The sequence below is a fragment of the Primulina eburnea genome, chromosome 8 (genome assembly GCF_022965805.1).
Source record: "Primulina eburnea isolate SZY01 chromosome 8, ASM2296580v1, whole genome shotgun sequence".
In the NCBI taxonomy this organism is placed as follows: domain Eukaryota; kingdom Viridiplantae; phylum Streptophyta; class Magnoliopsida; order Lamiales; family Gesneriaceae; genus Primulina; species Primulina eburnea.
The window spans coordinates 17,904,182-17,918,096 of NC_133108.1; the positions used below are offsets into that span (position 1 = coordinate 17,904,182).

Below are 13,915 nucleotides of genomic sequence, written 5' to 3' on the forward strand. Positions count from 1 at the left end.
GTTCAGGCTTTGACGATTATTCGTTGGTAGCATTCACAAAAGATGGAGGTACGCACAAGCAAGATGATTAGCCTTAATGGCTCTAATTATCAACTTTGGAAAAGTAAGATGAAAGATCTTCTATTCGTCACCAAGATGCACCTACCGGTGTTCAGCGAGTCTAAACCAGATGATAAATCAGATGCCGAATGGAACTTCGAGCAAGAGCAAGTCTGTGAGTACATCTGACAATTTTTCGATGACAACGTGTACAATCATATTTGTAACGAGACACATGCTCGTACACTTTGGATGAAGTTGGAGACACTATATGCCTCCAAAAGTGGCAACAACAAATTGTTCTATTTGAGCAAGCTTGTCCAGGTTCGATACAACGAAGGAACTTTGGTTGCAGATCATCTGAATGAGATTCAAGGATTCGTGGAGCAGTTATCAAGTATGAGCATAAAACTTGATGACGAGGTGATAGCTCTGATTGTGCTAGCTTCATTGCCAGAGTCTTGGGAAAGTCTGAAAGTATCACTCATGAACACAGCACCAGGAGGAGTCGTGAGTATGGACTTCATCAAGAGTGGCATCTTGAATGAAGAGATGAGGCGGAGATCTCAAGGTTCCTCTACCTCACAGTCAGATGTTTTGGCTGCTGAGTCAAGGGGTAGAAGCAAGATCAAGAAAAACACAAATCAGAAGCCAAGAAGAAGCAAGTCCTCGGGCAGATATGCCAACCTAAAGTGTTATCGTTGTGGAGAAAACGGACATATTAAAAAATACTGCCGAAAACCGAAAGACAAACATGAAACCGATGATGAGCAAACAAATGTCATTAACGAATTCAATGTTGTTCACGAGCTAGAGCAGGAGTCCGTAAATTTGGCAACTCAAGTAACTAGTTGGGTGATCGATAGTGGAGAACAGTCCACGTCACATCTCAAAGAGAATGCTTTACATCCTACACAAAAAGGGACTTTGGTGTGGTGAGGATGGGGAATAACGACTTATCCAGAGTCGTGGGAAAAGGAGATGTGAGCTTGACTACCGTGGATGGCTCTACACTGATCCTGAAAGACGTCAGGCATGTGCCAGATATGCGCCTGAGTCTGATATCGGTCGAAAGACTCGATGAAGAAGGTTTCTGTACAACCTTCCGAAATGGGGTATGTAAGATTTCAAGAGGATCACTTGTGGTGGCAAAGGGATTAAAGATGTCAAAGCTATATGTAGTTCAGGAAAATCATTCTGAAGGAGTGAACTACGCAGGGGAAGAAAACTCAACAGAGTTGTGGCACCGACGTCTTGGTCACATAAGTGAAAAGAATCTTACACGTCTTGTGAGAAAGCAAGTTCTGCCCGGTATAAAGCAGGTTCATATGAAACAATGCACAAACTGCTTAGCCGAAAAACAAAATAGAATATCATTCAAAAGTTCACCTCCTAGCAGAGCCGATAAAATTCTAGATCTGGTGCACTCAGATCTATGTGGTCCGATGCCATTGTCGCTCGGAGGAGCGAGGTACTGGGTAACTTTTATCGATGATCATTCTCGGAAAATTTGGGTGTGGACACTCAAAACCAAGGACCAAGTTGCGGAAACATTCAACAATTTTCTAAACTTGGTTGAACGGCAAACATCCATTAAACTCAAATGTATTCAAACAGATAATGGAGGAGAATACATTGGAACCTTTGATGAGATATGCAAAAGGAACGGAATCAGACATCAAACAACACCACCAAAGACACCACAACTCAATGGATTAGCTGAGAGGATGAATAGAACTTTGGCAGAAAGAGTCAGAAGCATGCTCTCACATGCAAAGCTGACTAAGGAATTTTGGGGTGAGGCCGTGGTTGTTGCTGCATATATATTGAATCGCTCACCTTATGTTCCTCTCAATTATGACGTCCCGGAGCAGGTGTGGAAAGGCAAAGAAGTTTCCTATAATCATTTGTGGGTATTTGGCTGTGTTGCTTATGTTCATATACCAAAGGATGAAAGACATAAGTTGGATGTCAAAACAAGAAAGTGCATATTTATAGGCTATGGCGAGGATCAACTTGGTTACAAGTTTTACAATACAGATCTCAAAAAGCCTATAAGAAGTCATGATGCCATATTTCAGGAGAATGAATTCTTGGATACTGTGGAAAAGGAGAATTCTGGATCTGAACAAGATCTGGAATGGTGGCCTTCAACGGTAAATCCACAACCGGTTGAAGATGAAGATTTTCAGAACGATCATGAAGATGAAGATGAGATCCGTGTTCACAGTGAACCACCAGAATAAAGTTCTCGTGTTACAATGAACACACATTCTGGAAGAGAAGTGCGACCCTCAACCAGATATTCCTCAAATGAATATATCCTGCTAACTGATGGGGGAGAACCAGAGAGCTTCGAGGAAGCTATTACCAGTGAACACAAGGATATGTGGATGGAGGCTATGCAAGAAGAAATGCAATCATTGCATGATAATGAGACATTTGAGCTGGTGAAATTGCCGAAAGGCAAGAAAGCTTTGAAGAATAAGTGGGTGTTCAGATTGAAGCACGAAGAACACAGTAGTCAACCAAGATTCAAAGCTAGGATTGTCGTCAAAGGTTTCGGACAGAAACATGGGGTCGACTTTGACGAAATATTTTCATCTGTGGTGAAGATGACATCCATCCGGATTGTGCTAGGGTTAGCAGCTGAGCTTGATCTGGAGGTGGAACAAATGGATGTCAAGACCGCATTCCTTCATGGGGATTTAGAGGAAGAAATCTACATGGAGCAACCAAAGGGGTTTGCAGAGAAGGGGAAAGAGGACATCACGTGCAGATTAAACAAAAGTTTGTACGGTCTCAAACAAGCACCAAGACAGTGGTACAAGAAGTTTGAATCGGTGATAACTCAACAGGGATTCAAGAAAACCACTGCAGACCATTGTGTGTTTGTCAAAGATACCTCTGATGATGATTTGATGGTGCTTCTGCTCTATGTAGATGACATGTTGATTGTTGGCAAAGATGCTTCTGAAATCAAAGGCCTAAAGAAGCAACTAAGCAAGATTTTTTCTATGAAAGACTTGGGGCCAGCAAAAAGAATTATTGGCATGGAAATCCATCGAGACAGGTATGCCAAGAAGACCTGGTTGTTGCAGGAGAAGTATATTGAGAAAGTACTTCAGAGGTTCAACATGGACCAGGCCTGTAATAGCCGAGCCCGGTGTACGGTACGATTTAAGTTTCGTTTGTTATTTGGGATATTTGATTAGATGTTCAGAGTTGTATTTTTGGGCTATAGTATTGTTAGTTTTATTGTCTTGAGGTGTTAGTTGATGTTGGTTGTTCGTTTCAGAGTTTCGGATCGATTTTAGTTGCATTGGAGGTGATCTTGGCCGTGACCTTAGTGCACCCGCGGTAGTGCAAGGAGTGCACCCGCGGTCGACTGTGCTGTTTTGGAGTTGGAATGCCGTGAGCACACCGCACCCGCGGTGATGTAGAGACCGCCCCTGCGGTAGAGACCGCACCCGCGCTGCTTGCGTCGCCGCACCCGCGCTGTTTGTGTTCCAGAATTTTTGAGAATGTCGTAACTTAGGCGCACCCGCGGTCCTTGTGTTGGCGCACCCGCGGTGAAGGTATGGGCGAGATATTTAGTCGATTTTGGAGTGGTTGGCCATCACTTTTCCTTTTTCTTTCCTTCTCATTTTCGCATTTTCTCTCCATTTTAGGGTTTTTCATCATTTCTTTCACTCCCTATCTTCGATTCAAGCGTTTGTTTGGAATTTCGACTTGAGTTCGACGTTCTCCTTGGTGCTAGGAAGTTTGGGTAAGCTTTTGGTGCGATTCTGTTAAGGTTGTAAATTAAGAGTTGTTTAGGTTGGTTGTTTATGTGGATTTATGGATTATTTAGCTTGTAATCTTGGATATTTAGTTGATATTGGTGTTATTTGTGGATTATTTGTTGTAGGTGGTGATCAAGAGCTAAGTTGAGGTGTTTGTTGTGGTTTGTAAGTGGAAATTCATTCCTTTTGCTCACATGATTTTATATGTATGTGTTTCAAAGAGTTTATTGTGTTATTCCCTTTCATTTGATCCATAGTATGTATTGTTATATGTATTGGAGGCATTGTATGTCTCATTATTGATTAAAGGGAATACAAAGAGATATATAGAGTTCAAAGTGATTGTTAAAACCAGAGAAGAATTTAAATGTTTTCGGATTGATAAATACATAGTCAGAGATTGCATGCAATATTAGATGATCATCGCCCAGAGGCTTATATCCCTCAGAGTTATCGGTATTTATATCGATTTGGGATACGAGCAACCCCAGAGCAGAGATACTATTGATATCAATCCCCAGAGCAAAAGAGAAATACCATCATATTTTTATGCTATTGCTATAATATTGATATTCAGAGTTTACAGTTCAGAGTTGATGGTATTTATGATTTCAAAGAGATGTTTTACAGAGTTATTGTTCATTGTTATATAAGAGTTCCACTTGCTGAGATTTATTCTCATTTCAGTTATTTTCATGTGATGCAGATCAGAGTGGTGCCTCGGGACGTTGACTGTAGATCGGGGGTCATATGCATACACCGTTGGAAGGAGGATTTTGGCATGATCATAGGAATGATATTTTGTTTTTGTTATGTCATTTAAATGATCATGTATTTATTTTGTAAAGATATTTGATGAAATGTATTTTGAAACTCCTTCCGTATATTTTAAAGAGAAAATTTTATTTCCGCTGCGTATTTATTTTAAAAGAGGTCAGGGTGTCACATTTAGTGGTATCGGAGCGGTGTTCTTCGGACCAATGCATATGACTTCGTCTACTTTCAACTGTCCGGGTATGTTTTCTTTGCATCTATCTATTGTTATGTATTGATTGGTGTCTTGTGAGCATTGTAGAGTAGAGGATGCCTCCTAAGCGTAAGGCGTCAGAGGGGGAGGATAGTTCGTCCTCGAGAGTTGTCGACGAGTTCGGCAAGTTACTAAAGGAGCAGGCTAAGGTTCACAGTGAGCAGATCCAGCAGTTGCTTAGACTGCAAGGAGCAGGCCAGGGCAGAGGCCAAGGTAGGGGGCAGGTTGCTCCAGTAGCAGTTGGTTCTGATGCTATCTTTTCTGCGTTTAAGAGGATGGATCCACCCGAGTTTCCAGGCAGCTCCGATCCTTTAGCTGCAGTAGAGTGGGTCAAGGCTTTGGAGGCGATTTTTGATCATCTCCACTATGAGGACAGAGACCGTATCAGTTGTGCTGTTTTCATGCTGGTTAAAGCTGCACGTTTGTGGTGGAATGCGACCAAGGTTGGCATTGATGTTTCTACTTTGAAGTGGTCTGAGTTTACTGAGCTTTTCTACGACAAGTACTTTCCTGATGCACTGCGAGCGAGGAAGGTCACAGAGTTCTTGGAGCTTCGTCAGGGGAGCTTGAATGTGGACGAGTATATTCTCAGGTTCGAGGAGGGTTGCCTTTTTGCTCCGTACATTGCTACCAGTGATAAAGATAAAGGTGCTCACTTCATTCGAGGCCTTAGAGAGGAGATCAGGCGTGATATCAATATGTCCAAGGCTGTGACTTTCAAGGAGATTGTGTCCAAGGCGTTGCTAGCAGAGCAGGACGAGAAGGATATCGCCAGGGAGAGACAGGCGAGGCACCAGGCTAATGTTCAAAGAGGCCAGAGTTCAGGTCAGCGTGGCAGAGATCGATTCAAGGGGAAGGGCAAGGTGGATCAGAGTCCTAGGCCACCGTCAGTGCCAGTTGCTCCGTCTGATTCTGAGAGATCTTTGTGTCCCAAGTGTGGCAGACCTCATCGTGGAGAGTGTAGATTTGGCACTCGTTCTTGTTATCGTTGTGGCATGCCAGGCCATATTTCCAGAGATTGTCCTAGGGGAGCTAGCCAGGAGAAGGTGCAGGGTCGTATCTTTTCGATGACTAAGGAAGGTATTAATCGTAATTCTTCTGTAATCTCTAGTTCCATTTTAATTTCAGGCAGAGTAGCTACTACTTTGATTGATACTGGTGCTACTCATTCTTTTATGTCTGAATTGTTTTTGAGATCTTTGGGTATAGTTCCTTCTGTTATTCCCCTCCAGCTTAGTGTTGTTTTGCCTTCGGGAGATGTTTTGTGCCCGACTTCCATAGTGTATGCGTGCCCCGTTCGTTTTGTTGATCGAGAGGTCTTTGCTGATTTGATTGTGATCCCGATGGTTGCCTTTGATGTTATTCTTGGCATGGATTGGCTGTCGACCTATCGTGCTGTTATTGATTGCGTTGCTAAGACGGTGACTTTTGCAGATGATGGCCAGGGAGGAGTTCTCGCCAGCTCAGGTACTTCGCTGGTCCTTCCTTTTATTTCGTGTCTTGGTGCTGAGAGGCTATTGTGTAGAGGTTGTGATGTTTTTCTAGCATCTGTTGTGGATATGGATAGACTGATTAAGTTGAATATTGATGATATTGATGTGGTGAGGGAGTTTGCGGATGTGTTTGAGGATGATGTTCCGGGTTTGCCGCCGGATAGAGATGTAGAGTTTGTTATTGATCTTGCTCCAGGTACGGTTCCTATTTCTAAGGCTCCGTATAGGATGGCTCCTACCGAGATGAAAGAGTTGAAGACGCAGTTGCAGGATCTTCTAGATAAGGGTTTCATTCGTCCGAGTTCTTCGCCTTGGGGAGCTCCGGTTCTATTTGTTAAGAAGAAGGACGGGTCTTTGCGTCTGTGTATCGATTACAGAGAGCTCAACAAAGTGACGATCAAGAACAAGTATCCGTTGCCACGGATTGACGATCTATTTGACCAACTCCAGGGTGCCACTGTTTTCTCGAAGATTGATCTTCGGTCTGGCTACTATCAGTTGAAGGTTAGGGAGTCTGATATCCCTAAGACGGCTTTCAGGACCAGGTATGGTCACTATGAGTTTCTCGTGATGTCTTTTGGTTTGACCAATGCCCCTTCTGTTTTCATGGACCTGATGAACCGTGTGTTCAAGCCGTATTTGGATAGCTTCGTCATTGTCTTTATCGACGATATATTGATCTATTCCAAGACCAGAGAGCTTCATTCAGAGCATCTCAGAGTTGTTCTCCAGTTGCTGAGAGAGCGGAGGTTGTTTGCTAAGTTGAAGAAGTGTGAGTTTTGGCTGGATCAGATTTCTTTTCTAGGCCATGTCGTTTCGAGGGATGGCATTGCTGTTGATCCGATGAAGATAGAGGCGATTCAGAAGTGGCCTATTCCTACGACTGTTTCAGAGGTACGCAGTTTCCTTGGTTTGGCGGGTTATTATCGTCGTTTTATTTCGGATTTTTCCAAGATTGCCCTGCCATTGTCCAATCTGACAAGGAAGACTGTGAAGTTCGAGTGGTCTATAGATTGCCAGAGCGCATTTCAGGAGTTGAAGGATAGATTGACGTCAGCTCCTATTCTCGCATTGCCCAGTGGTTCAGAGGATTTTGTGGTCTTTACCGATGCGTCGAAGAAGGGTCTCGGTGCAGTGTTGATGCAGAGAGGTAAGGTCATTGCCTATGCTTCTCGCCAGTTGAAGGATTATGAGAAGAATTATCCGACGCACGATTTGGAGCTAGCAGCTGTGGTTTTCGCCCTTAAGATTTGGAGACATTATCTGTATGGCGAAAAGTGTGAGATCTTCACAGACCACAAGAGTTTGAAGTATCTGTTCTCGCAGAAAGAGCTCAATATGCGGCAGAGGAGGTGGTTAGAGCTTGTCAAGGATTACGATGTAACTATCAGTTATCACCCAGGGAAGGCGAATGTTGTGGCTGATGCTTTAAGCCGCAAGTCGAGTGTTTCATTGAGTTCTTTGATTCAGAGACCGTTACTGATGGATTTGCAGAGAGAGGATATTGATCTGGTGATTCCAGGCACCATTGCTCGTCTTTCAGCGTTAGTTATTCGATCTTCATTGACGGACAGGATTCGTAGAGAGCAGTCGACTGATGTTCAGTTGACAGAGTTGAGAGATAGAGCAGAGATTAGAGGTAATTCAGAGTTTGCCTTGAATGGTGATGGTTTGGTGACTTTCAGAGGTCGTATTTGTGTTCCTGTTGGCGATGATATTCGTAGAGATATTCTGACAGAGGCTCATACCGCGCCGTATTCGATTCATCCAGGCAGTACGAAGATGTATCAGGATCTTCGTCGACTCTACTGGTGTCCAGGTATGAAGAAGGATGTTGCCGTGTTCATTTCTCAGTGCCTTACTTGTCAGCAGGTGAAGATTGAGCACCAGAGACCTGCTGGGACATTGTTGTCGTTGCCGATTCCTCAGTGGAAGTGGGAGCATATTACGATGGATTTCGTGACTGGTCTTCCCAGAGTGCGGAGAGGTTTCAATTCTATTTGGGTTATCGTTGATAGATTGACTAAGTCAGCGCACTTTCTTCCAGTCAAGACGACGTATTCGATGAACCAGTATGCCGAGGACTACATAGCAGAGATTGTCAGACTTCATGGTGTTCCTGTGTCGATCGTGTCTGATCGTGACCCCAGATTTACTTCAGAGTTTTGGAAGAGTTTGCACAGAGCTATGGGTTCGCGATTAGCATTCAGTACAGCCTATCATCCTCAGAGTGATGGTCAGTCAGAGAGAGTCATTCAGATTCTTGAGGATATGCTCAGAGCGTGTACTATAGACTTTCCAGGTAGCTGGGATTCTTTGTTGCCTTTGGCTGAGTTCACTTATAATAATAGCTACCAGGCAACGATTGGCATGGCACCGTATGAGGCACTTTATGGCAGGAAGTGCAGGTCTCCCTTGTATTGGGACGAGGTTGGTGAGAGGAAGATGTTGGGACCAGAGTTGGTCCAGCAGACTGCTGATGTTGTTGCTGTTATCAGAGAAAGGATGAAGACTGCCCAGTCCAGACAGAAGAGCTATGCAGATGTTCGTCGCAGACCTTTGCAGTTCGAGATTGGCGACCACGTGTTTCTGAAGATAGCACCTCTCAAGGGTGTGATGAGATTTGGTAAGAAGGGCAAGTTGAGTCCTAGATTTATTGGTCCATTCGAGATATTGGACAGAGTTGGCGATCGAGCCTACAGATTAGCCCTACCTCCAGATCTTGACAGAGTTCATAATGTGTTTCACGTTTCGATGCTCAGGAAGTATGTTACAGATCCTTCCCATGTTCTACGCCATGAGCCATTGGACTTGACGCCGAATTTGACATATCAAGAGATTCCGATTCAGATTTTGGATCGCACAGTTAGAGTTCTGAGGAACAAAGAGATCGGCATTGTCAAAGTTCTTTGGAGGAACCATTTGTTAGAGGAGGCTACGTGGGAACCAGAGGATGAGATGAGAGAGAAGTATCCTGAGTTGTTCGTGCCGTGACGTCAATTTCGCGGACGAAATTCCCTTAAGGGGGGGAGATTGTAATAGCCGAGCCCGGTGTACGGTACGATTTAAGTTTCGTTTGTTATTTGGGATATTTGATTAGATGTTCAGAGTTGTATTTTTGGGCTATAGTATTGTTAGTTTTATTGTCTTGAGGTGTTAGTTGATGTTGGTTGTTCGTTTCAGAGTTTCGGATCGATTTTAGTTGCATTGGAGGTGATCTTGGCCGTGACCTTAGTGCACCCGCGGTAGTGCAAGGAGTGCACCCGCGGTCGACTGTGCTGTTTTGGAGTTGGAATGCCGTGAGCACACCGCACCCGCGGTGATGTAGAGACCGCCCCTGCGGTAGAGACCGCACCCGCGCTGCTTGCGTCGCCGCACCCGCGCTGTTTGTGTTCCAGAATTTTTGAGAATGTCGTAACTTAGGCGCACCCGCGGTCCTTGTGTTGGCGCACCCGCGGTGAAGGTATGGGCGAGATATTTAGTCGATTTTGGAGTGGTTGGCCATCACTTTTCCTTTTTCTTTCCTTCTCATTTTCGCATTTTCTCTCCATTTTAGGGTTTTTCATCATTTCTTTCACTCCCTATCTTCGATTCAAGCGTTTGTTTGGAATTTCGACTTGAGTTCGACGTTCTCCTTGGTGCTAGGAAGTTTGGGTAAGCTTTTGGTGCGATTCTGTTAAGGTTGTAAATTAAGAGTTGTTTAGGTTGGTTGTTTATGTGGATTTATGGATTATTTAGCTTGTAATCTTGGATATTTAGTTGATATTGGTGTTATTTGTGGATTATTTGTTGTAGGTGGTGATCAAGAGCTAAGTTGAGGTGTTTGTTGTGGTTTGTAAGTGGAAATTCATTCCTTTTGCTCACATGATTTTATATGTATGTGTTTCAAAGAGTTTATTGTGTTATTCCCTTTCATTTGATCCATAGTATGTATTGTTATATGTATTGGAGGCATTGTATGTCTCATTATTGATTAAAGGGAATACAAAGAGATATATAGAGTTCAAAGTGATTGTTAAAACCAGAGAAGAATTTAAATGTTTTCGGATTGATAAATACATAGTCAGAGATTGCATGCAATATTAGATGATCATCGCCCAGAGGCTTATATCCCTCAGAGTTATCGGTATTTATATCGATTTGGGATACGAGCAACCCCAGAGCAGAGATACTATTGATATCAATCCCCAGAGCAAAAGAGAAATACCATCATATTTTTATGCTATTGCTATAATATTGATATTCAGAGTTTACAGTTCAGAGTTGATGGTATTTATGATTTCAAAGAGATGTTTTACAGAGTTATTGTTCATTGTTATATAAGAGTTCCACTTGCTGAGATTTATTCTCATTTCAGTTATTTTCATGTGATGCAGATCAGAGTGGTGCCTCGGGACGTTGACTGTAGATCGGGGGTCATATGCATACACCGTTGGAAGGAGGATTTTGGCATGATCATAGGAATGATATTTTGTTTTTGTTATGTCATTTAAATGATCATGTATTTATTTTGTAAAGATATTTGATGAAATGTATTTTGAAACTCCTTCCGTATATTTTAAAGAGAAAATTTTATTTCCGCTGCGTATTTATTTTAAAAGAGGTCAGGGTGTCACAAGGCCAAAGCGGTTGGATGTCCTCTAGCCAACCACTTCAAGTTGAACTCAAAGCAGAGTCCTATTACAGAGGATGGGGAAGAAGAAATGAAAAATGTTCCATATGCTTCAGCTGTTGGAAGTCTGATGTATGCCATGGTATGTACTCAACCAGATTTAGCTCATTCTGTAAGAGTAGTGAGAAGATTCATTTCAAAACCAGGAAAGGAACATTGGGCTGCAGTAAAATGGATATCCAGATATCTACGGGGAACCTCTAAACATAGATTGACTTTTGGAGGATCTAGACTTGAGCTTGTAGGCTACATAGATGCAGATATGGCAGGAGATGTTGACTCCCGAAAATCCACATCAGGATACCTGATTACATTTGCAGGGGGAGCTGTGTCATGGCAGTCAAAGTTGCAAAAGTGTGTAGCATTATCAACCACTGAAGCGGAGTTCATTGCAGCAACTGAGGCATGCAAGGAAATGTTATGGATGAAAGGTTTTTTTGGAGGAATTAAGTTTTGTGCGAGATCGATACAATTTGTTCTGTGACAGTCAGAGTGCAATCCATCTTGGAAAGAATCCTTCAATGCATTCAAGATCAAAGCATATTGATGTACGCTATATCATTGGATACGAGATGTATTGGAGAAGAAGTTGTTGAAGCTTGAGAAGATTCACACGGATGAAAATGGATCTGATATGATGACCAAGACATTGCCGAAATGGAAGTTGGAATACTGTAGAACTGTTGCAGGTTTGATCGAATTCACAAAATGGGCTTGAGGGGGAGAATCGCTAAGTAATCAAGCAAGCCATATTTGAATTCAAAGCAAGCCATATTTGAATTCAAAGCACACCATTTTAGAATTCAACAACACAATTAACACATGGTTTGAGATTAGTCAAAAATGGTTGGTTTGATTAGGTAAGCAATGAGGTTTTATTTTTTGTTTTTCCCCTAAACTTCACCTATAAATACCCATCCATTCTTCATTTCAAAATCACACCAAAAACACAAATCCTCTCATCTACAATCATAAGTGTAGAAGTGAGATAAAGGATTTAGTGCGAGATTTCTTAAGGAGTGTTTATCCTTGGAAGGAATAGGATTAGTGGAGAGAAAGTGAGTGTTAAAATCAGAATGTTCTGAGTGAAATACTTTGTATTCTCAATTCTCTTGTCTTCTTTGTTATTAATAAAGAAGTGATCTCCTTGAGAGGTTTAGAGTGGACGTAGCCCAATCTTGGGGTGAACCACTATAAATATTGGTGTCCATATTATTCATTGTTGATATCACTTATGATGTTCCGCTGCGATGTTACCTCGTTTATTTCCCTGGTATCCCAACAAGGATTACACAGGAAAAGCTTATCGATGATTGAAAAAGTTAGATAACTAGCAAGCAGTGAAGATCATGAGTAGAGTTGTGGATAATGACAGGAATGGGGAAAACTTCCAAAAATATGAATAAAAATAAAAATTATTGGCAAAAAACTCACGACAGCACCAACAATAGCAGATCTGCAAATTTTAGTCAATTTGATTCTAACATTTCTCATATTTCTAATTTAGTTTCTACCATTTTCTTATCAACTTTGTTTAGTTTTTATGTTTATTTTAATTCTTCTTGGTTTTGTAAATACATAAATCATGTCTAGTTCATTGTGTTTCATTTTCAATTTTGGCATCTTTTTTCATTTCAATGTATTGTCTTTAGTGCATATTAGCTTAGAATATTAGAATTAACAATCAAATTAAGAACTCATTTGTCGTTTGATTTTTAGAAGTAAGATTTTTACTATTTTTTAAATCAAGAGCATCTGACACATCCACATCACAATAATTATAATAACAATTTTAAAATTTTCCCAATATTCAGCCTGAAATGGCCAAATTGTTTGCACGCTTATGCAGATCACAAATCTGATAGCGGAAAATTAATTCAAACATATATATGGTTTTTTTAGAAAGATCCATCATTATGGTTTTTAGTCACGATACTTTTAGAGATTACTATGTAATTCATTAGCATGGTATTCACATGATTATGTGAGCACTGCATATGCAGATTTCTTCATCACTATGTTGCTTGGTGATCTCCTCGATATCTAGAATCGTTCTTTGGCTGGCTGTTTTATTAGTGTCACATCAACATCATCTCGAAAAAACTAAAATTTTACGTGTTGGAACATTTCATGTTCGCAATCTTGATTTTGATGTTAACAAAATTATTATTTTGTTACTAATGGTTTATCGTAGTGCGCAGTATTGTAACTGAACAAAAGACGAACTGATAAGTTATCTCTCCTAACTGAAGCTTTCGAGAACGCCAACTGATAGTAGCAATTGATTGCCCAAGTTGAATCAGTCCAACTAATGTATCGAAGAACAGTTCGACCGATTGATCAGTTGTTAGGTAATTCAACAGAAGACCTTCAGAAGCCCAGCCAGCTGATGAAGTGCTCAACTGATGGAAAGTCCAACAGACCAGTTCAACTGAACCAGTGTAACCAGTTAAGCTGACGAGCCAACTGATTTCAGCAGACCAGTTCAAGACCAGTTCAGCTGACCAGTTCAAAGCATCAGTCAGAAATCAATCAGTATGAAGAAGACGACAAGCTTATTCCATGGAATCCAGCTGTGCGCACTGGGTAAAATATTTGTACTATCAGTAGTACAATTAATGTACGTTGCAACAAATATTAAAGCTGAGAGATTCCTAGAGACATGTCGGAAAAGTCGAGACACAAAGTCCTAGGAACGAATTCAAGTTGCAACGGATACAATTATTGAGTCTCACCATACGATCAGTTTCCTGGCTATATATAGAAGATCAATGAAGACGAAAACAAGCGGAAATACAAGAAGAGAGAGCATATGAATAACACATCAATTCATTAGAGAAAAGGGCACGCTTAATGCTTATCAGCTTTCAAGAAGCAATCAGCACAGAGGGACACTTCA

At 41.6% G+C, this 13,915-nt stretch overlaps 2 protein-coding genes across 2 annotated transcripts; both read left to right on the plus strand.

Annotated features, from left to right (window-relative positions):
- Positions 1–2,300: 2,300 nt before the first annotated feature.
- Positions 2,301–9,338, plus strand: LOC140839064 (uncharacterized). The gene is made up of 2 exons (XM_073205695.1): positions 2,301–3,158; positions 8,217–9,338. The coding sequence occupies exons 1-2, from the start codon at positions 2,301–2,303 to the stop codon at positions 9,336–9,338; spliced, it is 1,980 nt and encodes a 659-aa protein (XP_073061796.1).
- A 1,709-nt stretch (positions 9,339–11,047) lies between these two features.
- Positions 11,048–11,734, plus strand: LOC140839065 (secreted RxLR effector protein 161-like). Its single transcript, XM_073205696.1, has 2 exons — positions 11,048–11,447; positions 11,589–11,734. Exons 1-2 carry the CDS (start codon positions 11,048–11,050, stop codon positions 11,732–11,734), a joined length of 546 nt encoding a protein of 181 aa, XP_073061797.1.
- Positions 11,735–13,915: the final 2,181 nt, after the last annotated feature.

What these genes read in the sequence shown, in the direction of transcription:
- LOC140839064 (XM_073205695.1), top strand. Translation starts at nt 2,301, where the DNA reads ATGAACACACATTCTGGAAGAGAAGTGCGACCCTCAACCAGATATTCC. An exon ending in AGGAGAAGTATATTGAGAAA is followed by an intron (nt 3,159 to 8,216) that starts GTACTTCAGAGG and finishes ACTTGTCAGCAG; the next exon opens with GTGAAGATTGAGCACCAGAG.
- LOC140839065 (XM_073205696.1), top strand. Translation starts at nt 11,048, where the DNA reads ATGAAAAATGTTCCATATGCTTCAGCTGTTGGAAGTCTGATGTATGCC. An exon ending in GGAAATGTTATGGATGAAAG is followed by an intron (nt 11,448 to 11,588) that starts GTTTTTTTGGAG and finishes ATTGGATACGAG; the next exon opens with ATGTATTGGAGAAGAAGTTG.